Genomic DNA, 24243 nt, shown 5'->3' with positions numbered 1-24243 from the left:
GTGGGCACTATGGTAGAATCGGAATACTTGTTGGGTTCTGACCGGAAGCTCACGTGTAAAAATGACACATCGAGTCTGCCTTTCTGCCAAACCTGTGAGGACTGCGTCCTGACGGCCAAGCACGACCTCACCAAAGAATGGTTTTTGAGAGCTGGAGAAAACTCGCAGAAAAACTTCCTTTTTGGTATCATAAGGAGGATACGGGACCTGCAAATGCTGCTTTATGTAGAGAGGATCCTGCGTCAGGTCCAAGGCAAGGACTTTATCTACAGCCGGTCTCGGATGAAGCCGAGTCTGCCCCAAGACTCGCTAATTGCCCATTTCAACCGAGCTCTTGACACGGACAAGTTGTGGCAGTTTATGCGAGAGATCTGGGAATGGTTTAAAGGAGGCTCGTATTATACCAAACTGAACTATACTCTCCTGCTACTGCAGATGTGCAGCACCCACACGCTACACACCGCCGCCAACCTCATACAAGTCCTGATTGCACAAGGGAGGAAAGTGCATTTACTCAAGCAAGGTAAAAAAAAAAAAATCACTAAGTCACATGACCTGTAGCTTCTATGTGAGTAAAGGAAAGGATTTGTAACTATTTTAGAACAACTTTTTATACCTGTCTTCATCTTTGGTCGTAGCAATTAGTACAGTAATTTGTTAAGATTTGAAATGAAGGGTTACTATACTCCTGAAATACTATGTGAGTTACCGCTTTATCCATATAATGTACTGTCCTGGTGTCTTGGTTCCAGTTCTGATGTTGTGAGGCTAAGTAACAGGGAAATGCACGGTTGGGTCATTTGTTGAAGAAATTTTATTTGGGGTAAATGGGTCACCGCAAAGAGTTATCGATAACCAAAAAAGTATTCTTTCCTAGAAGCCTTTGGTGCTGACGAGAGCCCCAGAGCCTTGGAACTATGTGGCTTAAAGGAACCCGATCCATCCGACGTGGACGACCCTTCTTTCATGGTGCCTCCAACATCAGTTAAATCGACCTCGGGTGTCAAAATGTACAAAGACTTTATCAGCTGCCTGCCTGTGCATCTGTCCAAGAAGATTCTAGGTGTGCTTATTGGGCACTTTTGGGGATTTGTGCTCATTCCAATATTTTGTTAGGGGTGGTATCCGTCCCAAACAACCTTAATTGTCAAATTATTTATTTTGTTATTTGAGGTTCATTATGGTAAATAAGGGAATGTCTTCAAGATTTCCAGACAAACTTTGATGATGCTGATAATTCTACCTGTTCGTATTAAAAGTTAAACACATGTAAATCGTTAACCCGATGGTTGACAAGTTGGTATTGTATAATTAAGCATTAAATTAGAGGCTTGTGTTAGAAACTGATGCTCTTAAAATATTAAATTCAGTCCTCTGAGTCTTCCCTGAATTCAGGCGGTATGAACAGAATGAGATGTTCCTTGAGACTCATTTGGTATTGTTTCTCTATCATTTTTGTCTTCATTCTGCTTCTCTGTTCCATTCGTAGGGTTTTTAAATAAGGACACTCTGAAAGTCTGCTTCTCTGTGTCACATCACTGGCGCTATCTGGCAGAAAGTACACTTCAGGATCTAAAAGCCGAACTCCTGGTGAAGAAAGAGGCTATGATACTGCAGGTACCTATCTCCTGCCATGAAAGCCTCTGATTTCTCATTAAAGTGTCCTCCTAACCAATCAATCATCAAAAGGCTTTAAGGACGACTTGCTGAGTCACTGTTAACTTAACAAACAACTAGAAGAAGCCTGTCTAACCTGGTTAGCAGTCGCACCCTGGGTGATACAACTGCGCCATCTACTGGACTGGTGTTGACTCACACTGTGTGGGAAAATATTTAATCTGTCAACACAAGTTGGATCAACACATCCAGAGTTGGACTAGTGAGTAAATTATTAGATTTTGATGTGGTACAAATGCCAAAATAAATAATTTTCTTAAAAATACGCTACATATTTCTTTTGTTGTGGTTTTCTTTTTGCTTTGAGGGTATTTCGACTTTCGGAGACCCTCATGGACCTTTGTATGAACCATAGTTGCTACTGATTCTCGTTGTTATAAAGGCTATTAGAGGTTCTTGTCTCCTCTTTTGCATTTAATTCATTTGATTAGAAATAAAACTATAGGACTGCATTCACTAAACCTAGGAGTTTGCGGGAGAGTTGAAAATTTTAACTCCCTGATATCGCTGTGTATTATGAAAGAGAACTCGATTTAGTTATATTGATGTCATTATATTGATGACATCGTAACCCACAAAGCAATAGGCCTTTTCAAAACACTGAGAATGACACAGTGGGGGATTCGTGTTTTATACAATGTTAGGGAAGAAAGCAGATTCTAAGAACAAAGGGTAAAAAACTAAAGAATTTTAGCAGTTATTATTTTTGAAAGGAATGAACCCAAATCATTTTTATTTCCTGTACAGGGCACTTCCAACAAAAAGGCCAGACTTTCCTATGCGAAAATGCAGTCTGTTCAGGTTCCGAGACATGGACCTGAAGAAGGCGATGATGTTTCATGCAGAGGGAAAGAAGTTCAGAAACAGGTAAAACTAACTAAGTTTGATTTGGATTACAAAAATATGTATGCAAAAAATCTATATTTTATTCAATATTCAGTAGCGCTCTTGCAAAAGAGTGCTGATGACACTTGGAGGGTGTGCATGATGTCGTTACATTATGAATGGAAGATGTAATATCTGGATACATTATAATCAAAGCTTCCTTTTCCATAGCCTGGTGATAGCTTCCATACAGCATACATCGGTCAAGAAACAATGACAGTCCTCATGGAAGAGCGAAATCTCTACTGTGGACCATATAATATTTTATTTGTCACAAAAGAGTAAGTCCAGTACCGTAAATCAAAACCAGTGGAACCTGTATATTTAAAGCATCTTGTGGAATCATGCATCGTGTGTTCCTGATCCATTCATTTTACCCCATGATCTCTTTTCCTTGCATAAAAGATTTTCTTCCTGAATTTCAAGTTCTTTATGTAGTGAAATGTTGCCATCATATGCCCTCTTCTTTCCTTCGTTCCGTATATTTGTACACTTTTTGTCTCCCATACTTTCCGTGAATACCATGGTGTGATCGCCCCTGCTTTATCTGATGTAAATTTCATCCTTTTTCATTACCGTAATCTTATAGTCTGTTATAAAATCACAGGCCAGACCACCATAGGGTGATTCACTATGATGGGGGAAGATTTCTAGCTGTTGGTTCAGTTGACCACACAGTGAAGGTATATGATATCGCAGAGATGAAGCCAATTCTGCCCCTGTTCAAAGGACATTCTGGGAGCGTCCGCGTGGTGCATTTGTGCGAGGAGGAAGGCTCCCTCTTCACAGGAGGATATGACATCGGCATCAGGTTAAAAGACCCTGTACTTAAAATATTTTATACATTTTAAAAAAATATCACTTTTTATTTTCTTGGTTTGTGAAATATATTTCACATCGTCGTCTAACGTCTTGTTTAATAGACAGTGGGACCTGACCAGCGGAGCGTGCGTGAGAGTTTACAACGGACACATGAAGACAGTCACGTGCCTGGATGTGCACAAGAATTGCTTGGTTTCTGGATCTAAAGACCATCTTGTAAAAGGTCATATTATGTCATCCAATTCCTATATAATAATTTCCAGGGAGAATAAGAAATAATATTGCCCACCAAAGGAAAGCTCTTAATAAATGTCCCATAACCGATGCTCCTTTATCTTTTTTCCAGTCTTCAAAAGTTGCCTCCATACACGTTTTACCAGGTGATACTTTTTCCACACTGGTCAATGGTTCTTGGCGAAATAGTGTTAGACGGAGAATTTTCCATAACATGTTTAAAACGGTTGGCACTCGTGATCGCCGCGCTTTTAATACATATGACGTCTATAAAAATAATGCATTTGCATCCATTCCAATCTAATGGGAAGCAGTCATTCATAAAGCTTCTTTTATTTCTCTGACAGTTTGGAATATTACCACTGGAAAATGCCCCAAGACATTTAAGCATGAAAATGCCGTTTTTGCGGTTAAAATAAATGAACGTTATGTGGTTGGCGGCTGTGAAAAAGGATTGGTCAAGGTTTGGCACTTGGAATCTGGAACATTAATCAAGGTAATAAAAAAAAAAACACGTACACAAATGCCACAAATATTTAAGCGTGATCAAGGACATCTAGAAAAGTAAACTACTTTAATATAAGATAATAATGAATACAATCAGCTGAGTACAGATCTGTAGCCATCTTCAGTGGGAAGTATGGAATGTTGGGTGTGTAAATGGTGAAAAAAATGCCTTCATTTGATGAGGAATTCATTTTTGGAAATACATTTTTGTGTCTCTTTTAAGACACTGACAGGTCACCAGGGCAGAATAAAATGCCTTTTTCTTGACCAGTGGCATTTGGTGTCGGGAGGAATGGATGGAAACGCCATCGCTTGGAGCATGGTGGGAACCTTTCAGAAAAGCCTAATCACATTCTGGCATCCCAAGTAGGTCCCTCTGAGAATTACAAACCAAGTTATCAGTATGTTCCCACTACATAAACAACAGAAAAGGGATTACTGGTTATATTCAAACAAGTTATCAGTGGTCATGACTCATAATGATTTTTATTATACTTATTGTACATCATTGTACTATTTCACACCACATTCGGGATAGCAGCCGTCATGTCAATGAATCTCTGTGGAATTAAAACAGATTTGTCAGACCTGTACTAGCCAAACCAATGAAAGGTTAACTTCCAATTAATCTGGCAAAATCAATTTGGATATAGAGCGTGACGCCTGATGGACTAAGATTGTGAGGAACAGGCATACTGTACATACTACTGAACCAATGTAAGAAGCCAGGAAGGAATATGTCAATGCTTGAAATTATTATTATTTTTTATAGTAGTGGATAGGTATATTTTAAAATGATTATTGTACCCTCTATTGACCTATATCAAGCCATGTTTTAAGCATATATTTTTTTGCAGGGAAGTCACAAGCGTAACATTACACTATCTCAGAGTCATTACAAGCTGTGCTGATGGCAAAATTCGTGTGTTCAACTTCCTCAGTGGAGACTGCCTCAGAGTGATGAGAGTCACCAGCAGAGACGACCCCGTGATGTCCTTATGTGTCCGAGACAATAGGTACATTAATGGTGACATTGTTTAAAAAGGGAATTTCATGCACAAATCCTATGTATCCATAAATGAGGATAACAGAATATTATTTGATGCTACTCAATGGTAGCTGTTTGACTTAGTGTCAGAAATTCCCCTTTTTGTAGAACCCTATTCAGTCAGTTAGTTTAAAATGTATTGTTTCCTTTAGGTTTTAATGATTTTATTATGGTGATAATTTGCACACTGTTTAATATTCCTTTGAGAAATAACGAGAGCTTCCAAGAAATTTGCAAACATTTCCTTGCATTGCTTTTTGACAACTCAACAAATATGCATTTTTAGGATAGGAAGACCAATTGAATGGAAGCTGATAAAAAAACGAGAAACCCTATCCCAACCACAAACCCCATAGTCCTGTGATGACCTACCTTTCTTCTTGTGTTCTAGACTGGTCATCAATGTGACATCAAGCATCATAATCTTCGAGTTTGGAAATATATCTTGGGATTACTCCATGGCGTCGGCCCATGTAATTGCCCTGAAAAAAAGGGAAAAGTTTAAAGAAGCAGCTTTAACGCCTGCGCCGTACAGCTACGTGCGGGCTCAGAGACTGAAAATATTCGGCTCCAGCAATACAAAGGTTTCTGAGCGACAACAAAAGGAAAAAGATGACCAAGACAGGAGAGTGGAGAAAACGGCAGGAGAGAAGGAAGAGGTACAAGTTGTCAAAAGCCTATCCCATCGCAGTCAAACCCAGTGTGTAAAGAGTACGGCCGAAACACAGAGTGAGTCTACTGATTGAAAATCCCTTTTGTATAAAAAATTTCCAAGACGCAAAACCTTGTTCTTTTGCAACTTTTTGAAAATGTAGGGCTCTTTTGAAAATGTGTTGCATAACATTTTTGTTTTATCTTTTGCGCTCCCGTGCAGAGATGGCACAATAGTTTTTGGGGGTAAGTATTCAAATTCCAGGATCCATTGCTGGAAAAGTCCCGCTATCCATACCATGAATAATCCCACAAACTTCTATAGTTATTTTTTATCTCTCTGGACGTATCACTTTTCAGATGCTCGATACTGTCAAACACTAGAACCAGTTTCATTATAATACTTACCAAGGGTATTAAGAATAAATGTCATATAACGAGATAGTTGTGTTAATTAGTTCCTTTTCTGCCCATAGATGCCCGACGAGAGTCGCTCCCACCTATAACATGGCTTGACTTGCTGAGGTATCTGGGGACCTTTGAAGACTTAGATCTGGAGCCCATGTTTCTTAGAAAAGTGCTATCATCCGGCCAAAAAATTAGAGGTGGACGTACAAAACCCAAGGCCAAGGGTAACACACATTGATATTCTGTAGCATTTTATCTTTTTGTGTTTGTTTGTAATGGTTCCTGTGGAGAGCTGATATCAATGTATAAAAGACAGTAGTCCATGAATTCTGCCTTACTACATATCATTACTTATCCTAGTAATTCAACAGAAGCAATCTGGAAAATTCATGTAGTGCTACATATTTTTTAGTTACATTATCTGCCCGCAGATGCAGATCCGGAGTTTCTACCCCCAATAACATGGCTTGATTTAGAGAATTCTCTCAGGAGCATTCAAAACACGGATCTGGATTCTGAGACTATCCCTTCAAGAAGAAGAGTGTGGCGGAGCCCAGACCCCTGCACAGAGAACGCAATCACAAAATACAAAACACCAGGTAACACAGGATAATCAAAAGCCTCCTAACTTGTTATATTTTGCGGGTTATATCTTTTGAGCTTCCGTCCGTAACTGTTTCCACCAAGGTGGCATAAAATCGTGCTGGATAAACGCCCCCCTCTCTCCTGTGTCAACTCTATTAGCGCAGGAGGCAGTCGATCCGGTTAGACCTCTGCTACCAGCCAAAATGAGTAATTGAGTCACAAGTCCACGGATTTCATCTTATTGCGTGTCCTAAACTGATGTAGATCCAACAGAAGCCTCATTCATATAGAACGTGTTACTTCAGCTCTGCTGCTGATAACCCGTGCGAGAGCGACCTGTGAATAGTAATTATTCATTATCTGCCTACAGATGCTGATCTGGAGCCTTTACCACTGATAACATGGCAGGACTTTCAAAATTATCTCAGGAACTTTGAAAATATAGATTTAGACCCCAGGACCCTCAGAAAGGCCCTGTCTGCCGGCAGATCGCAAGCCAGGGCACGGCACAGCGCAGACACCTTGAGATGGAACGCTACTGCAGAACTGGGGACCAAGGAGGCTTCTGGTAACACTATATTTTAAAAAATCCAATACAGGGGGCATCAGTATACCTTAGTGTGAGCAAATAGCACGTTATATTTTAATACTTTTACGTAGTTGTTTATGTTTCTATTCTCGAAAAAATGAACACTGTACAGAGATGGAGATGCCCTCTAGCCATTGCTATTCTGGTCAGGAATATTTTTTAGACAGGCACGTGTTACCATAGACAGGAGAGAGACAAGCAAGAAAAGAGAAAAGGAGGGAAGGGAGGAGAAAAGAGAGATGGTGGGTGGGATGTGAGAAGGGAGAGAAAGAGAGAATAATAAAATTGAGATGGATAAGTGAGACACACCTAAAGACACTCATACTCATACTAACCCACAGACACTTACACTAACACACACAGACCTCCCTCATCCAACTCATTTACCCTACGTGAAGCCGCAGTGTTTTTAGCGCAGCTCGCACGCGTGGTTTTAGTAACATTCTGTAATTTGAATTTTGATATCCTAAATATAATGTTATTTCTTAGCAATTTCAGATAAGGAATCGGGCTATGACTCTGCAGGACCTAAATCCGCTCTTTCGAGAAGCGAGAAAGCATCCGCGGAGCGCGTGAGGAAACGTGGACCCCATTCTCCAATGAGCCCCAATCAAATGCTTCTCAAAATCAGCACCATCCAAAACCTGCAGAGGTCTGATGAGCTGGCCTCAAATATGGAATTCAATTTCAGTCTCCGTGATTCATGGGGACCTCCCGTGCTCCTCATGGGAAACAAAAAAGAGGTTGCTTCAACCCGCTCAGAGCAAACCAGATTTTCTGGTGCTTATGGAGGAATGAAGACTTTTTCGGGACCGATAAGAAAAATTGGCCATTACAGGGATTCCTTACAGGGTTCACGAGTTCAATCTATTGTGCATCAACCAACTACGGAACCACCAAAGACGAGCGGTGGATCCAAGGAGAGAAAAAGAAGTCCTGTTGTAGACGAGACATTGGACTCTTCAGTAGAAGACACCGAAGATGAACACGTTTTTCGCGGGAGCTCATTGCTCCCAAACAGGGCAGCCGTCAAAAGACCCGTGCCGTTCGTCGCTCGCAATCCTTTCAGAATAAGCTGTGGCTTCCGGCTTCTGACTGCAAAGCAGCAGAAGGAATACGAGGATGGAAAGACGCCTCGGGAAAACACAACGGACGCCGCCGTCATAGAACTGATCGACACAATGAAGGCCAGAAGGGATGCCCATTGTAAGAAGATCGAGGAGCAAGAAAAGAAAACTCTGGAGTTTAAAAGGGAACGCGTGGCGAAACATCACAAGAAACGAAGACGCGAGCTTGGGAAGTAGTCCAGACCAGATCTGTTCCTCCGAATGGGTCTTGACGAAAGGGCAAGTTTGGTAAAGACGATCCCTTTATTGGCTAAGTATAATAAGATTGCAAGCTTCTGGGACTATCTAATTAACTTAAAGAAGAGATCTAGATAGTCTTGAGGGCTTCCTATCTATTATACTTCAGTTGGCCAATAAAGGGATCATCTTTACAAAACTTGCCTTTTTTTCTTTCTAGGCTAATACGGTCATGATAGGGAATTTTGATGAGTATCACTTTTATACTTTAAGTGAGACAAAAAAACTACAACTCTTTTAGCTCAAGAAAACATGTATTTAGTCAAAATCTTTCATTGGGCCAACACAGTAAATGACATAAGCTTTCTGTACCTCGAAGGCCTCTTCTGTATTTCTGTATTAAAATGAACCCTTCATGTCGATCAAAGAATTGGTTTGTTTATCAAAGAATTAACTCTTGTAAAGGTTGTTATATTCCATCAACATGGAGGTGATTTCTCCCCACACCGGGGATATTTCCAAATGAATTGATCCGGTACCGTTTTTAAATTTCAACCCTTTCATAGACGGTCACACAGAGCCACCCGCTAATGGCAGCAGCCAAATGGTTCTTATAAATGGGGTTTGTGGAAACTGTGACAGGTCAGGAGGTAAAGATATTCTGAATGGAGTCACCTGTATTCAAGCAGGGATTCCAGCAGTGATTTAGAAGGGAGAAAAGCACCAATAAGGACGCTTGGATATCATGAAGACATAATAGAATAACCCCAAAAAGGAAGGCAGCGCTCTCCCTCATCCACGTTGTTTTATTGGACCAGAGAGATACAAATATTAAATATTAAAAAGTAATAACTACTTCAGCTCAATCGGGCTCATTAAGAGTTTTAATGAATAAGGGCCTATATCATTTAAGAAAAAAGTATGAGAACATCCTGACCCAGAATAAATTACGTCAGGCACATTACCTATGACATCATCACTTTATTGGCCTTACCAACAGTCAACAAACGTTCTTAAACGTGTTCAAAGAATCCAAGATCGGTCATTAATCTGCCTCAGTCGATCATTTACTTCACGAAGTGAATAAACTACTCCGCGCGCCACACAGAGCGTCACCATAGCAACATGGGCTTAACTTACTTCCTGGTTGCGCATGCGCGGGGTGTGGCCTCGCTACCGGATGTCGGAAGTGGCTGCGTGTCCCGGAAATGAGAGGCTTTACTTCCTGATCAGCGCAGATATGATGCGGCAGGTGAGGTTTCTGGGAGCAGTGAGGGGTACCTGGCAGGGGTAGCCGGAGGAGGGGGGTTTGCGTAGCGGCATTTACCCTCCGTGCACACGGCCTGAGAGGTGGCAGCCGTATTACACAGCACAGTACTGTCAGCCTGTGTCTGATGTATGTAGTCATGTTTATGTTACATGTACATAGACCTGCAGCGTGTCTGTGTGTATGGGGAACACACAGCATTCACATGACATATCTGCTCCCTGCAGTCAGGGGATTTACTTACTGTCACAACTGTCCTGAGGGGCGATGGTCATTCTTTTGGACCTTAATCCCTCTTTACCCCATTTGCAGTTAACCTAATAAAGTGATTTCCAGAACCCAGCTGGGTCCCTGTTGTCTGGGTTCAGTGGTTCTGATGGGTCAGTGCGCCGCAGGACATGTGACCGGTTATCTCAGTGGTCATTGAGCTGGACATGGGCCCTTTATCAGGGGCAGTTGTAGTAAACATGTAAAAGACAACTGAACACTCAGCCCATCAAGAACATTACTGCTAACATGTCCCGTGACCCAACCCGTCTCCTAAACCCCTTCCGTCTGTAAATAAAGCCTATGCAATAAATCCACTGCTTACACGAGACAGAAATCGTGTCTCATGACAATTTTCATTTGTTCTTTTGTGTCGCAGTCTGACTTCTGCAACTTAATTCTATCCGATTTCTATTTTGACCGCCTATCCTCCCTCCGATTAATCCCTTGCTCTGCTGCCAGACTTGCTTCTCTCTCTCTAACTGCTCCTTGCCATGGTGCGATCCTTTCTTTGGCTCCCAGTAGTCCCATGTAGTCTGAGCTTTTAATTATCTGCACTAACCCTCTTAAAACCTCCCTGCACCCTTTATCTCTTCTCTTATAACTTTGCACATGCACGTTAAAGGGTTCTGCGAGAGACGATTGTTACACTTCTTCTTCTCTTTGTTTTGTGTAGGACAGTAACGATGAGACAGAGGATGTTTCTCTGTTTGATGCCGACGAGGATGCACCAAGAACTGCTAAAAAGAAAAAGATAAGGTACATTACACTGTAGGTTCTAGACGTCTTCCCCGGTCAGCAGTATTCTGCAATCGAATTACAAAGATGTGCATTCTCGCTGCATTGTGTTAATTAAGCAGTAATGCTTAGAGATACTCTAGCCACCATTTGCACTTTAATGCATATGATAGCTGAGAGGTCTCTTTTAATTTCCATGGTGACTCCCGTAAACTGTCTCTTTAATGTCTTAATGACTTCTTAATGAGTGTTAATCTTATTGTTTTAATTTGGAGCCAGTTTCTGTCAGCAGATACCATTGAGGAGGCTCTCTATCCAACCCACCAAGCTTTATTTGTGTTATAAAGCTGCTTTTACTTGCTTGAAACCATGGGCGTAGGAACCGGGGGGGATGGGGGGGACAGATCCCCCCCAGTAACTCATGCGGGGGGGACCGATAATTAAGAAATCCCCCCCCAGGGCCGTAGGAACCCCCCCAATAGAAATGCCGCAAATGCGGCCCGCGTAAGATCGGCAGCCAGGGTAACCGATCTTACGCGGTCCGCACCTCGAGCTCTGCTACTTACCTGTGGGAGGGTCTTCTGTACTGCACAGAGGAACCGGAACCCAGCAGAGTTCACGTGATATTACATCACATCCTCTGTGCAGTACCAGAGAACGCAGAGGGAGGCCGCGCCCTCTGCTGAAGACTGTGAGCCGCATCGAGGAGCTGCAGTGCAGGTAAGGGGGTGGGGAGGGTGTTTGAATGAGTATGCGTGATTGAGGGAATTAATCTGTGAATGAATGAGTATATGAATGAATGAGTGTGTGTGTGATAGAATGGATGTGTAAGTGTTGGAACCTAGGCATGATTGGACTGTGATTGATGTTAGCAATCACACTCCTATCATGCCAAGTCAGCCAGTACATGCTGAAACATAGCTAGCTGCCCCCTTTGTGTATTGATGCTGCCAGCAGTATGGGGTCTGCACATCACTTACAGCCACCGTGTACCAGCATGTACTGGCTGACTTGGCATGATAGGAGTGTGATTGCTAACAGCAATCACAGTCCCATCATGCCTAGGTTACAGCATTTACTGGTTGGATGTGTAAGTGCTGGAACCTAGGCATGATGGGACTGTGATTGCTGTTAGCAATCACACTCCTATCATGCCAAGTCAGCCAGTACATGCTGAAACCTAGCTAGCTGCCCCCCTTGTGTATTGATGCTGCCAGCAGTATGGGGTCTGCACATCACTTACAGCCACCCTGTACCAGCATGACTTGGCATGATAGGAGTGTGATTGCTAACAGCAATCACAGTCCCATCATGCCTAAGTTACAACATTTACTGGTTGGATGTGTAAGTGCTGGAACCTAGGCATGATGGGACTGTGATTGCGGTTATCAATCACACTCCTATCATGCCAAGTCAGCCAGTACATGCTGAAATCAGTAAGAGGAAAAGTAAAGGTTTTGTGTCATTTACTTATTTTAATCTGCATATTTTATTAAAGGCCATATTTTCTCACAGTGAAAAATGAGTGTGGCCCGCGCACGTTTACAATTCTGATGAAGTGGCCCACTGCAGAAAAAACTTGGACACCCCTGGGGTAGACAGTGAGAAGGGGGGGTAGGGAGAGGGTAGCTAGTGAGAAGGGGGGGTAGGGAGAGGGTAGCTAGTGAGAAGGGAGGGTAGGGAGAGGGTAGCTAGTGAGAAGGGGGCGATAGGGAGAGGGTAGCTAGTGAGAAGGGAGGGTAGGGAGAGGGTAGCTAGTGAGAAGGGAGGGTAGGGCGGGGGGTAGATAGTAAGAAAGTGTGAGAGGGGGGGAGGGGGTAGATAGTGTGAGAAAGTGGGGATCTGATGGGGGAAAATGCTGTCCCCCCCAGATTTTTAGGGGTTCCTACGCCCATGCTTGAAACCACTGCATTGTTGCTTTCCATCATGTGTTTAAGTACGTAAATACCGTAATATTTGTTCATACTTCCTATGGCTGGAATATTTACATATTGTTTTTTTCACCAGACATCCAATTGCATCCTTTTTCCACCTGTTTTTCCGCGTCAGTGCCATAGTGGTTTACCTCCTCTGCGAATTGATAAGCAGCAGTTTCATTGCCTGCATGGTTACAATCATCTTACTTCTATCCTGTGACTTCTGGGCAGTTAAGGTAAAGTATGACATCATCAATTATATAATGGGGGTGACCACTTCTACAGTGGACAGTTTAAGCTCTCATGTAAAAGATGTGTGAATCTGACCATGCAGATTATTAGTAACGTGGGTGTGAGAGATTTGCAAATAGATAGAGCCAACCCACAACACTAACTATAAACAGAAAGTAGGAAAGGCAGCTATGGCATCACCAACTGCTATGCTCACCCCCACAAATAGTCACAGTCGCATGGACAAACTGCCCCAAATGCTTTATATCAATAGACTGTGCCAGTGAATTCCAAATATAAAGACAATAGAGCCAGACACTATCAAACAGCTGTCATGAACCACGTGTTCGTCAGAACCTTCGTATGCATACGCTACACGCACTGAAATATGTTTTATGTTTGTAGAACATCACAGGGAGGTTAATGGTCGGGCTGCGATGGTGGAACCAGGTGGATGATGACGGGCAGAGTCACTGGGTCTATGAATCCAGAAAGGTAAGCGATTTATTTTCAGCTGCAGACTCTAAAAAGAAAGAATGTGGTTTCAGTACAATAGCTTTACCATATGGGTGGATATGTCAAACTGCACGTCATTGCTTTGAGCCGGAAGAGCATCACCTTTGTAAATAATAATTTGTTGTGCTTTTTCCAAGGCAACTCAAGGAAAAAAGGCCACAACGGACGCTGAGTCGCGTATCTTCTGGTTGGGACTCATCACATGCCCGATTATTTGGGTTATCTTTGCCTTCAGTGCTTTGTTCTCCTTCAAAGTAAAATGGCTGGTAAGTGGGTGTCCTGAGTGTGTGCAAAAAAAAATTACTCAAAAGAAAAATAACATTCAGAGATCGAGTGCTGGTGTCTCCATGTATATGCAATAAATTGTCCTAAACCAGAGGAACTCAACATGTATTTTCTTCTGCTGCTGTAGAACAAATATCCGGCATATTGGATAACACATGGAACGCTATTAAGATACAACATATTAATAAAGTTATAACATGTTCATTACAGAAAACTCAACAGAATTTTAGAGACATTTACAATATCCTCTAAAAACATTGATAGATGTTCCTACTTCCCCATCTTATCAACTGCTTAGTTTGTCTTTGTGAGAGCTAAGTAGAGGAAATGACGTAAGGTTCCCTTTCCCTGACGCGTCGTCTTCTCGCCACAGGCTGTAGTTATTATGGGAGTCGTTCTACAAGGTGCAAACCTCTACGGTTACGTCAAATGTAAAGTGGGCAGCCGAAAAAACCTGACCAGCATCGCTACCAGTTATCTCGGCAGCCAGTTCCTCAGACAGGTGAGTGTGAGTGGTGGCTTCAGCAATACTCAGAAGCCGTTAAACAGCTGACATAATGTGAGAATTACACTATCGCATCGAACATGATGGACAGAAATAAAATGTTTTTTGTTATGCCATTTGCTAGAGTTTACATTAAATTGAGTGAGATTACTCTTTTTTTGATGGACTCACTACTTTTGCAATGCAACTACAATAGAAGGTTTATGGGAATTAGTTTATATGCCAATAAAATGATAATTAGATCATAAAATGAAAGCGAGTCATTCTATAATACGTTGTATAAACTGTGAATGCTTTTCTAAACTTCTGATTTTCTTTGTGTGTTCCAGACACTAGCACGAGAAAACCAACCTGAATCCTAAACCGTTCACTTTATTATGGATTGTATTTTTACTGCTGACCAGATTCGGACAACAAGTATGAGCCTGTTTTATATATTCCATGACACTCTCGTGGAAACTCCAGATTAATAATGTTCTTATGAACATACATGGCCTGGTGTGGCGTATGGAACCAGAGATCTGTATAGGTCTGCGTTGGAGGAACTCATGTGCCAGATGATATTTATTAAAAAATGTCTTTAGTTGGCGTTTCTAGATTGGGAAACCTAAAATTCATCAATCTTTTTTTTCTTTTTTTTTTGCTGCAACAAAAATTCTGGTTTGGTTTTTAATCCTGGGTGTTATTCAGCATTTATTTTCTCTTCTGTTGTTAAAAATGGATTTGTTGCTAGAAAATAAATACTTAATATGTTTTTCTTTGGCTGACAATTGTAAATATATATTTATAAATTAAAGCTCGATGCAGCGCAGCATTGTCTTGGAGAGACAAATAAAATGTATTTTCAAATGTTTATTGGCATTCATGCAGTTACTTTACATGATAAGGGTGACCACTACTCCCCCATTTATTTGACTTTGTGTATATATGATACTGACCTCCCCAGCCTTTGTTCATAATGCTTCCCTGCTTTCTGTTTTTAGGCTCGCTTAGGAAGTACATAGCGGAATATCTTTAAAAATCGTAAAGGAGTTTTACGTAAAAATAACTGGATTCAAGCGTATGTCTTTTACAATTATACAGGTGACGGATTATAAATACAGTTTCTTCCCGAGGTAGGAGAAGCATTTCGTTTTTATGAAAGCATATATATACTGGTATAGATTTAAAATTCTTAAATTAAACAACCCTCCTTGCTTTCCAGTAGATGCAGAGAAATCATTTGGATGACATTTAGTCCTGTCTAGTTATATCTAAAAATTACTGATAAAATGACCTCCCAGGAAAGGGAATTAATACAGAACATTATTATTATTTTTCTTTATTAACCCCTACATATCCTGCAGCACTTTACAATTATAAAATGAGGTGGTTAGCAAATACATTAAAATATATATTTACACATGCAATGGTTGAGGAACCTGCCTTTAACCCCTTCGTGACAAAGGCTGATTCTATTTTTTGTACCCTTCGTGACAATGGCTGTTTTATCGTTTCTGCGGTGTTTGTGTTTAGCTGTAATTTTCTCTTAACCCATTTACTAAACCCACACAAGTTATATATAGTTTTTTTCAGGACAAGAAGGGCTTTCTTCAGACACCATAATTTTTTATATATGATGTAATTTTCTATAATAAAAATAATAAAATATGACGAAAAATTGAAAAAAAAAAAAAATTTCTCACTTTTATTTGAAAAATCTTTTATTCATCATAAAAAACTACTGAAAAAACCTGCTAAATAGATTCTACTATTTGTCCCGAGTTTAGAAATACCCAATGTTTTTATGTTTTTTTGCTTTCTTCTACACGTTATGGGGCAATAAGTACAAGTAGCGTTTTGCTATTTCAAAACCATTTTTCTCTGAATCTGGTAATTCTGTCTCCATGTGGTATTTGGGGCATCTTTGAAGCCAGCAAATTAAATTTACCCCACCAAACCATATATTTTTGAAAACTAGACACCCCAGGGTATTTTAGATGCTGATAGTTTAACCCTTTCCATGCACTAATCCTACCACCAACCCTTGTCAAAGTTTGTGATAGTAATTGTTTTTGCTGTTTTTTAAACATACTTTGTACTTCAGGTGTAAAATTACAGCTCCTGGTATATGTCACTGTCACACAACACGATATGTGTTCAGCAACATCTCCTGAGTACATTGATACCCCACATGCATGGGTTTGTCAGATTGTTTGGGGGCAAAAGGGCCAAATTTGGAACATGCCTCCTCAGCCGTATACCGCTGCATGGCAACAATTGCAGCAAAAATAGTAGGGAAGGAAAGGGTTAATGGCTCTAATAAAAAAAATTAAAAAAACCCTAAAAAAAAGTAAAAAAAAAAATAAAAAGTAAAAAAAAATGTAAAAAAAAAGAACCCCAAAAACAATTGCCACTATGCAAGATCACTGTTTATGCAGTGATCAATGGCAATGAAGGGGTTAATATTAAATGGGTGGCTCTTATAAGAGCCTTTGGATCAATAATAATATATATTATTGAGAATACCTAAAAACACACTGATCTGTCTCTCTCCCTCACTAGAAGCAAGTGAAGGAGGGAGGCAGATCCAATACTGATCAAAGGCAATGTTTAGAAAACATTGCCTTTGATTTATCAAATCATGATCACTCTTATGAGTGATCTGACCACTAGGGGTGTTATTCACTGGATGTCCATGACATCCAGCAACACCCCCCCCCCCCGATGATGATGACAGCAGGCTCCGCCCCCGGCTTGATGGGCGCCGCCATCTTGAAACACCGCATGTGTTTCGAAGACGCCGGCACCGGGAAGGTAAGTTGAGCATTTAGGAAGCGATCGCGAGTCGCTTCCTTTGCTAAACAGGTGTTGCAAAGATGCCTCGATACTGAGGCATCTTAGCAACACCAGCTAAGCAAAGGAAGCGACTCGCGATCGCTTCCTAAACCCGTTTTTCGGCGGCGGGCGCCGCCATGTTTGAAAGACGTGCAGTCTTTCAAACATGTTTTTTTATTTGCTCCTAGGAGCGATCGGGGGGGGGCCGGGAATGTTTTTTTTGGTGTTGCTCAATGCCTCGATGTCGAGGCATTAGAGCAACACCGTTTGAGTGAAAAAATCGATCACGGATCGATTTTTTCACCCGTTTAAAGACGTGCCGGTCCTGGCACGTCAATTGTCATAATCGGCACGATTTTCGGTGACGTGCCCGGACCGGCAATTGTCATCAAGGGGTTAAGATAGCCATCTAGCCTTATAGCACATAGTTCCTGGAAAGAATAATGGGTTTATGGGGGTTCCCTTGTGAGCTTACAATCTAAAAGGAATTAAGTGGGTAATTGAGACAACTGCCCCACTAATGAGAGAATATATAGTACAGTTTTTAGGATGTAGATAGGATTCATTGCCATCCCTTCTCGGCACTGGAAAGTACGTGAAGTTCTTTGACATTCCAAAACTTCCTAGAGTTCTAGAAGCAACACATAGAACGTTTTCCAAAAAAAAACAGATGGAACCTTTGTATAAATCTCAGGGCTTGCAAGGGGTAAGCGCTCTATGGCATTGTCTTCGCAGTAAGATATCGGTACGCTACTACCGAATGCCGTATTTTTGTTTTAGTTTTTCTTCAAATTTGAAAATAAGACACGTTGTTTATGTTGAATCCCAGAGCGCGGTGCGTTATCGGTTCCCATGCCTGAAGGCGTTCAGCTCGCTCATGCCAGTACACGCACACAACGCAGCCTGTGAGTATAACAGGTAGAGGGAATCCAATGGCAGGAACCCCTCACGTCACCCGAACACAACATTTATTCCAAAGAAAACATCAGAAAACGCTCTGCCAGGACTGCGAGGCCGCAGCTATGCTTGGAATGTTTCTCCAAACCGCAGGCAAGAAGGAAGGGATGTAGGTTAGACTTTACTGTGACAACAGGTTATCTTAACAGATAAATTTAAGACAGGTTGGCCCCTGAACGAACAATGTATATTTTGTGAGCGGTGCAACAAAACGGAATGTATAAAACAGGAGATCCATTCAGGACCTGTTCACGCCATCCTTCTTCTCTACAATTCCACCGGTGTTCATTAAAACCGCTTCAATGTGAAGCTGAACAATAATGTTTTTAATTTCTAAATATACAAAATGTGTCTTGTATATTGAAGAAAAAAATTTGTTTTTACAATACTTGCACAGTTGTAAAAAATGTGTAAAAACAATAAAGTTGGAAAGGCATGCAATTTATTTGCAGTCCTCATCATGGACATGAGAGGGAGCCCAAACATCTAGATTTCCCAACAGTATTTCAAAATGGCTGCGTAAAGTAGTCCTTCGGTCTTATTTAGTAGGGGCATGTGGTCTCTAATCTTGAGAAGGAAATCCTGTCTTGGAAAAAAAAACAGCTTGCTCATCCAATTCCATGATTTGACAAACTTTAAGTTTGTGGTGATAATGTTTTTTGGGGTCTTTTTGTGAGGCATATAGATGGTGTTGACAGCGTCTTTCTAAATTAGATAAATGTTTAAGATAATCTGCACATGCAAGTAGAGCGACTAGACTGGTAGCCCTACACTCGAGATGATCGGTAGGAGGTCCATGTCTTCCTTCACATCTGTCATCTGATTAGTTTTGGGGGTCCTGTGTCAGTTGAGCATCTAGCATTCCTGAAGGAACCTGGATATGATGATGTTCGATGAGGACCTTCTCTTTGGAGGCACCCAGGGACCAAGCTGGAAGACAACAGAGCTGCGGGTTCTTTAATATTCCGGGGCCAAACTGGATTAATAACTCTTAGAAGAAAAAATATTAGCTGGATTGTTACGGATCCTAAGGTCCTGTCAACCTGGGCAACCATAAACCCATCAGTATCTCAATGTGTGATCACCAGGAATGGGTACAATACTGTAGACTGGGAATGTGAAAAGACACTTCGACAAGTGTTTCTCGTCTCGCGTCAGACTCTTCGTTTCTATGTTTTATCCGGATGGAGACGTTTGTTTTAAGGCTGATGGACATAATATGGATATTATGAAGGAACTAGTCGCTGCTGAGAAGTTAGGCCGAGTAATAGAAGACAGGCGTGAGAATAGGCCCAATCCAAATAACAATGTGTGTGTGTTCTATATACCGTTAAGCTCTTCTACGCCAGGCCAGGGTCCCTAGGGAGGGATGTAATGAAATAACCTTATATAATGAATTGTAAAGGCGCGGGGTCCTGGCTGGGTTTTGTGATGGTTTCCAGTGAAATGTGAGAGTTTCCAGCTGCAGAGATATTCATTGACCCTCCTATCCTCACAACGTCTGAAGCTTGAAGCCTCGCATCTGTCGAACTCTGGATTAAGATGTCAGACCTGCAAGAACTCTGGATGATTCCAAGGGATCTAGAACTGCATGGTCCAGGCTCTGGAGTTCTAGAGCGAATGACGTTGGCTACACTAACAATATTTCCAGTAAATCAAATAGATTAAAAGAAAATATTAGCCCAACACCTGCGATATCAGGCAAGCCATCACAAACTGGTCGTAAGCATTTATTGCCAATGAACATTGTAACCAGCTTGGCTCACAAAGGTTATAGACCCCTCTAGACCACTAAGAGGACAGGTTATGTTTCTTTGACCACCAATTGATCTGTCGGCACTCTTGATTACCAGGAACTGTTGGCTGCACCTTGGGACTCGTTATTCCTACCACCCTAATTCCGAATTCTCAAACCAAAAGATGAAAATCCATTCTGGATCTAGAGTTGTGCTGTAATCGGTAGCACTGTGGCTTACAAATGATGATGTACTGCATTTCCATCATACCTCATCTGGGCACCAGATATCCAACCCAACATTTACACGTGCGCATCCCCGCCTGACAAAAATTCCTGAACGCATGACTCGCTCCCACCCCTCCAGTCCCAGCGTGTAAAACCCATCGCTGCGATACAGGGGATTTCTGTGGGAGAGAATCATAACCCCTTATCGCAAAAAAGGGAGATTCTCTCTGTGATTCATGATCTGTCACAAAATAGCAGGAATGGGGGGAAAAAAGGAATCAGAAAGGAGAGGCATAGTCACGTTGTGTTGGCGTGTTCTTAGGGTAGATTTGATTAGGTTAGTTGAAGATTCTGACAATTCCTGAGCAGGGTACTGAATTTTTGCCCCCATCCTTGCAAAATAACCTCATGCGTGCTGTGGTTCACAGCGAGGGCCACTAACTTTGCCTAATGGCCCTAAGTTACAACAAAACTATGGTTAATATATTTCTATGTTGCGTACGGAATAACCTGTATTGAACATGGAGGTTTACTGTACATGAATAATTCAAGGATTTATTGCGGATGCCATAAAAAACTTAGAACATTGCACTCGATTGTTAGCTCTTGGTAATAGGGACTTTAATCCCTTGTGCTTCTGCGTGTTTTATATCCCCTTTAATCCTATTGAGGAATACATTACTTTTTAGAGAATATATAATAATTTTCATACTGTAAGAGTAACGGGGGCTGCAAAAAAAGGGCCATTCTCGTGCAAAGTGCTACAGTGTATGTAGATACCGTAGCCAGCAATGGAATGTTCTAATTATTCCACTTTTACCACCAGGATTGCTTTGTGCACGTAAGCCCAACCGTGCATTTCTAAAGTGCTCGCCTTGCTGTCTCTCCAAGGAGATCACTGCTTAGCGAGCCAGGCCCTTCCATCTCCAGGCTAGGAAAGCTGCCGGGTGACATGGGAAAGTGTTTGCAATTTGCTCTGTCTGCCCAGAATGAAGTCACTTGCTTGGAAGGATTGTACAGGAACTGCGCTTATAACACTTCATCCCGTCAGGAGACCAGAAGCGTACGGCGTGAAGGTTTAAAAAAGCCGAGAATTCCTCACATTAGTAATACAAATAGCTTAGGATTCACAGCACTTTTTTGTTGGGGGGGGGGATAAAATTTGTTAAATGAAAAGTTTCAGCTTGCTAGAGACTGTCCAGAGAGGCAGAGGTTAAGGGAACCTTGGTGTACTTATGGGCTGGTATATTAGACTGACTAATATATACCTTTCAGGTATCCCTTTTTTAGGAGAGACAGTCCATCTCTGGACCCTAAGTTCCTGTGCCGCCCTTTCCTCCCCTGATGCCCCTCTCTCCTCCCCTGATCCCCCTCTTTTCTAGGAGGTCAGAATGTTTGCTGGGTATGAGGGGATCGCAGGGTTCTACAGCCCTGAAAGCCCCGATAATGTGTATAGAAACAGCAGGAAACGGCTTTATAAATTAAAAGGTGCAAAAATACATTATTCTTCTAAATCCTTTAGTTACTTAAACAGCTGTCAAAGTGTTTCGAAGTCACATAGCACGGCTCGCTAAGACCCTGCTTCCTAGCAATGCCTCTACTCACATCATCCGAACAAGAGACCTCTGCGGTCCCAAAAGCTTACATGGCTTTTTCTATGTCGCCCAAATAAGTGGGTCACACACAAAACAATTGTCACTTCCTGGAGGAAAAGAGAATGTCGCTCATCACCCCGAGGAGTGGTCATACAGGATATGAACAAAAATGTCACCATCCTTTAAGAGAACCACTTAGGAAACTGTTAAAGAAAGATAAAAGCGTAAACCCACCCTGAACGGCTCGGCGCAGGAACGCTCGCTGTGTGGGCTACGTCGCAGCCTCCAAAAAACAGAGTTTCTCTTTATACCTGTAGACTGTTCGTTTCTCGGGAGAAGGTCTCCCACCACAGCAAAAGATAATTCATTTAAAGGTATCTTAAGGCACCAAATTCTCCCTGCCTGCTGATTGTTAGACGTGCTACAAAATTACTGTAGTTGGTTCTCCCCCTCTTACTATGTTCTCCTGGAGACAGGACCATAGGCAGGTGCCTAATTTAACCGGGTGGGTGGCCAGCCTTCCCCTTGATTAAAAGTCATTAAAAGGAACTCATAGGATATGGCGAATACAACCCTACAAAAGGCATTTCAAGTAAAGGATCCTTGGATTTCATCAACCGTCTTCTTCCATGTTAAGAGGGGAGCCGCCAGCGTCCTCCTGCGCGGATATTCTCCCACTTAATGGATCATTGAGACATACACGTCTCCTTCTGGAGCAGGAAACAGATTTGACTTTATGTTTAAGTGGGTCGTCATTAAGTCTCCTCCATCCTTGCGTTTAAATAAACAGATTGACGGCCAATGAGAGTCTCGTTGAAGAATGGCGCGGTAAAAGGTCAACCAGAAACCTTTTGGAGCAGGGGCGGAAATACGGAAATCCAGAAAGGAAATACAGTCGGAGTGTTCACTGCGTGAGAGATGGGTTTTTGGCTGCTCTGTCACTGGGAGGTTTTTCTGGATTCTGGTCTGGAAAAGTATAAGACACGCCTTAATGGTTTTATGGACCTTATAGAAATTAAATGACGGCCAATTGGTGCGTAAAGTAACCATGACGCCAGAGAAAATAAGATCAACCCAATTTAGGACTCTAGCGGATAAAACATTGTAACTCTTCTCCGAATTATCACGGAACCTTCGTCCCAGTTGGACATCGTATCCACTTCTGGAAGCAGAAGGTGGTCGCACCTGGGCAGCAAACCCGGGGCGGCTGCCCCTCTTGCCCCATGGAAGTTATGGCCATGCTGTAACTATGAGACATTAATCCTGGCAGCCGGTTCCTCTGGGTCGTGTCCCTGTGATCACTTCTCCCAGAAGAAGCGACTTATCCGTGAAAGGGTTGGTATTAATGCTACATTGTATCGTGACGGCGGTGCTCCAGGGCTCCTGCTTTTACATGTGGTTGGCTATGATGTGTTTTTATTGCCTGTGGCCTGGGTGGGACTCCCACATTCGCACACGTTTCCTATACATTCCACATCAGGACAGAAAGCTCTCCATTAACTTGGCAGGATACCCACCCTCCCCAAGGCCGAGCAGAGTTCACCGTAATGCAATAAAATGATGATGCAGCAAAAGGGGTTTAAGGGAACAGCCGTGAAAAACTCCCTGTACTCAAAAATCCGTTAACCGTGATTGGTTGCCTTAAATACCACCAGCGCCTTACAAGTGCACAGCATCAAAGGGGTTAATATCAGACTGACGAAGAATAATAAAAAGCTTAGTGGATGATTTTTATTAAGAAGAATATGGAGATTTTGTGTGATACTTAAAGGGTTAAGTGGATGAAGAAATTCTAAGGAATTTTTTTTGTGAATCAGGCATATTTATCAATCGCTGGCGAGGGGGTTTGCGTAGTAGCCCACCTACGATATCTCCACCCTTCCCAAATAGTATAAACAGCATTCCAAGGGGGTTTAAAAGGAAGGGAGAGTCCATCTTACCCCCGGCGGCCGCCTTACTTTCTCATGTGTACCGGCTGCGTCCGGTGCATGGTGCGCGAGCCAAAAAGATGTTATACGAGCATTCGATGAGTCCGAGCGGGAGGGTAGGGAGGGTGTAGGAGATTACCCTGGAATCAGTGAATTCGTAATGTTGGCAGGGGATACCATAACAGAACATCAAGGTTAACCAAATTAAACTTTTCCATACAGGAAAACAGTGTGTGTGGGAGGGACACTGAATTGCATTAATGTCCTAAATTTAAACGCCAGAGATCACGAGAGACTAGGAATAAATATGCGCATTTCCCAATAACAATTGGAATAATAACTAAAGGGAGGATATCACAATATTAATGATTAATTTAAATGAATGTGGCAAAGCCCTAGATGTGGAGCACCGAACAGGATCATTCCACTGGTTTCCATGGCGATTGCTCCACATTTAGTTTAATGTTGCCTTAGAATTGTTCTTTATAAATATGGCCCGCTGGACGCTGTGAGCTATAAAATGCACGTGGGCCATAAGGATGGTCAAA

The 24243-nt window shown here is 42.0% G+C and overlaps 2 protein-coding genes across 2 annotated transcripts; both read left to right on the top strand.

Annotated features, from left to right (window-relative positions):
• The first annotated feature begins 9 nt into the window (after positions 1-9).
• LOC149281945 (F-box/WD repeat-containing protein 10-like) lies at positions 10-8710 on the top strand. The gene is made up of 10 exons (XM_089498837.1): positions 10-523; positions 1490-1617; positions 2734-2843; positions 3170-3373; positions 3486-3607; positions 3966-4114; positions 4349-4491; positions 4983-5141; positions 5565-5902; positions 7896-8710. Exons 1-10 carry the CDS (start codon positions 10-12, stop codon positions 8708-8710), a joined length of 2682 nt encoding a protein of 893 aa, XP_089354963.1.
• Positions 8711-9950: 1240 nt separating this feature from the next.
• Positions 9951-14797, top strand: LOC149281944 (Golgi apparatus membrane protein TVP23 homolog B-like). Its single transcript, XM_089498907.1, has 7 exons — positions 9951-9962; positions 10921-11003; positions 12990-13134; positions 13535-13624; positions 13783-13911; positions 14304-14432; positions 14765-14797. Exons 1-7 carry the CDS (start codon positions 9951-9953, stop codon positions 14795-14797), a joined length of 621 nt encoding a protein of 206 aa, XP_089355033.1.
• Positions 14798-24243: the final 9446 nt, after the last annotated feature.

This window comes from Sceloporus occidentalis, unplaced genomic scaffold (genome assembly GCF_023333645.1).
Source record: "Sceloporus occidentalis isolate IW3139 unplaced genomic scaffold, rSceOcc1.0.p SCAF_126, whole genome shotgun sequence".
Taxonomy (NCBI): Eukaryota; Metazoa; Chordata; class Lepidosauria; order Squamata; family Phrynosomatidae; genus Sceloporus; species Sceloporus occidentalis.
This window is presented reverse-complemented; position numbering and strand designations above follow the sequence as displayed.

Excerpts from the sequence above, each read along its gene's own strand:
- LOC149281945 (XM_089498837.1), top strand. The coding sequence starts at position 10 with ATGGTAGAATCGGAATACTTGTTGGGTTCTGACCGGAAGCTCACGTGT. Across the intron at positions 3,608-3,965 it reads TAAAGACCATCTTGTAAAAG|TTTGGAATATTACCACTGGA; the intron begins GTCATATTATGT and ends TTTCTCTGACAG. Across the intron at positions 4,492-4,982 it reads ATCACATTCTGGCATCCCAA|GGAAGTCACAAGCGTAACAT; the intron begins GTAGGTCCCTCT and ends ATTTTTTTGCAG.
- LOC149281944 (XM_089498907.1), top strand. Across the intron at positions 13,135-13,534 it reads GTGACTTCTGGGCAGTTAAG|AACATCACAGGGAGGTTAAT; the intron begins GTAAAGTATGAC and ends TTATGTTTGTAG. Across the intron at positions 13,625-13,782 it reads GGGTCTATGAATCCAGAAAG|GCAACTCAAGGAAAAAAGGC; the intron begins GTAAGCGATTTA and ends GCTTTTTCCAAG.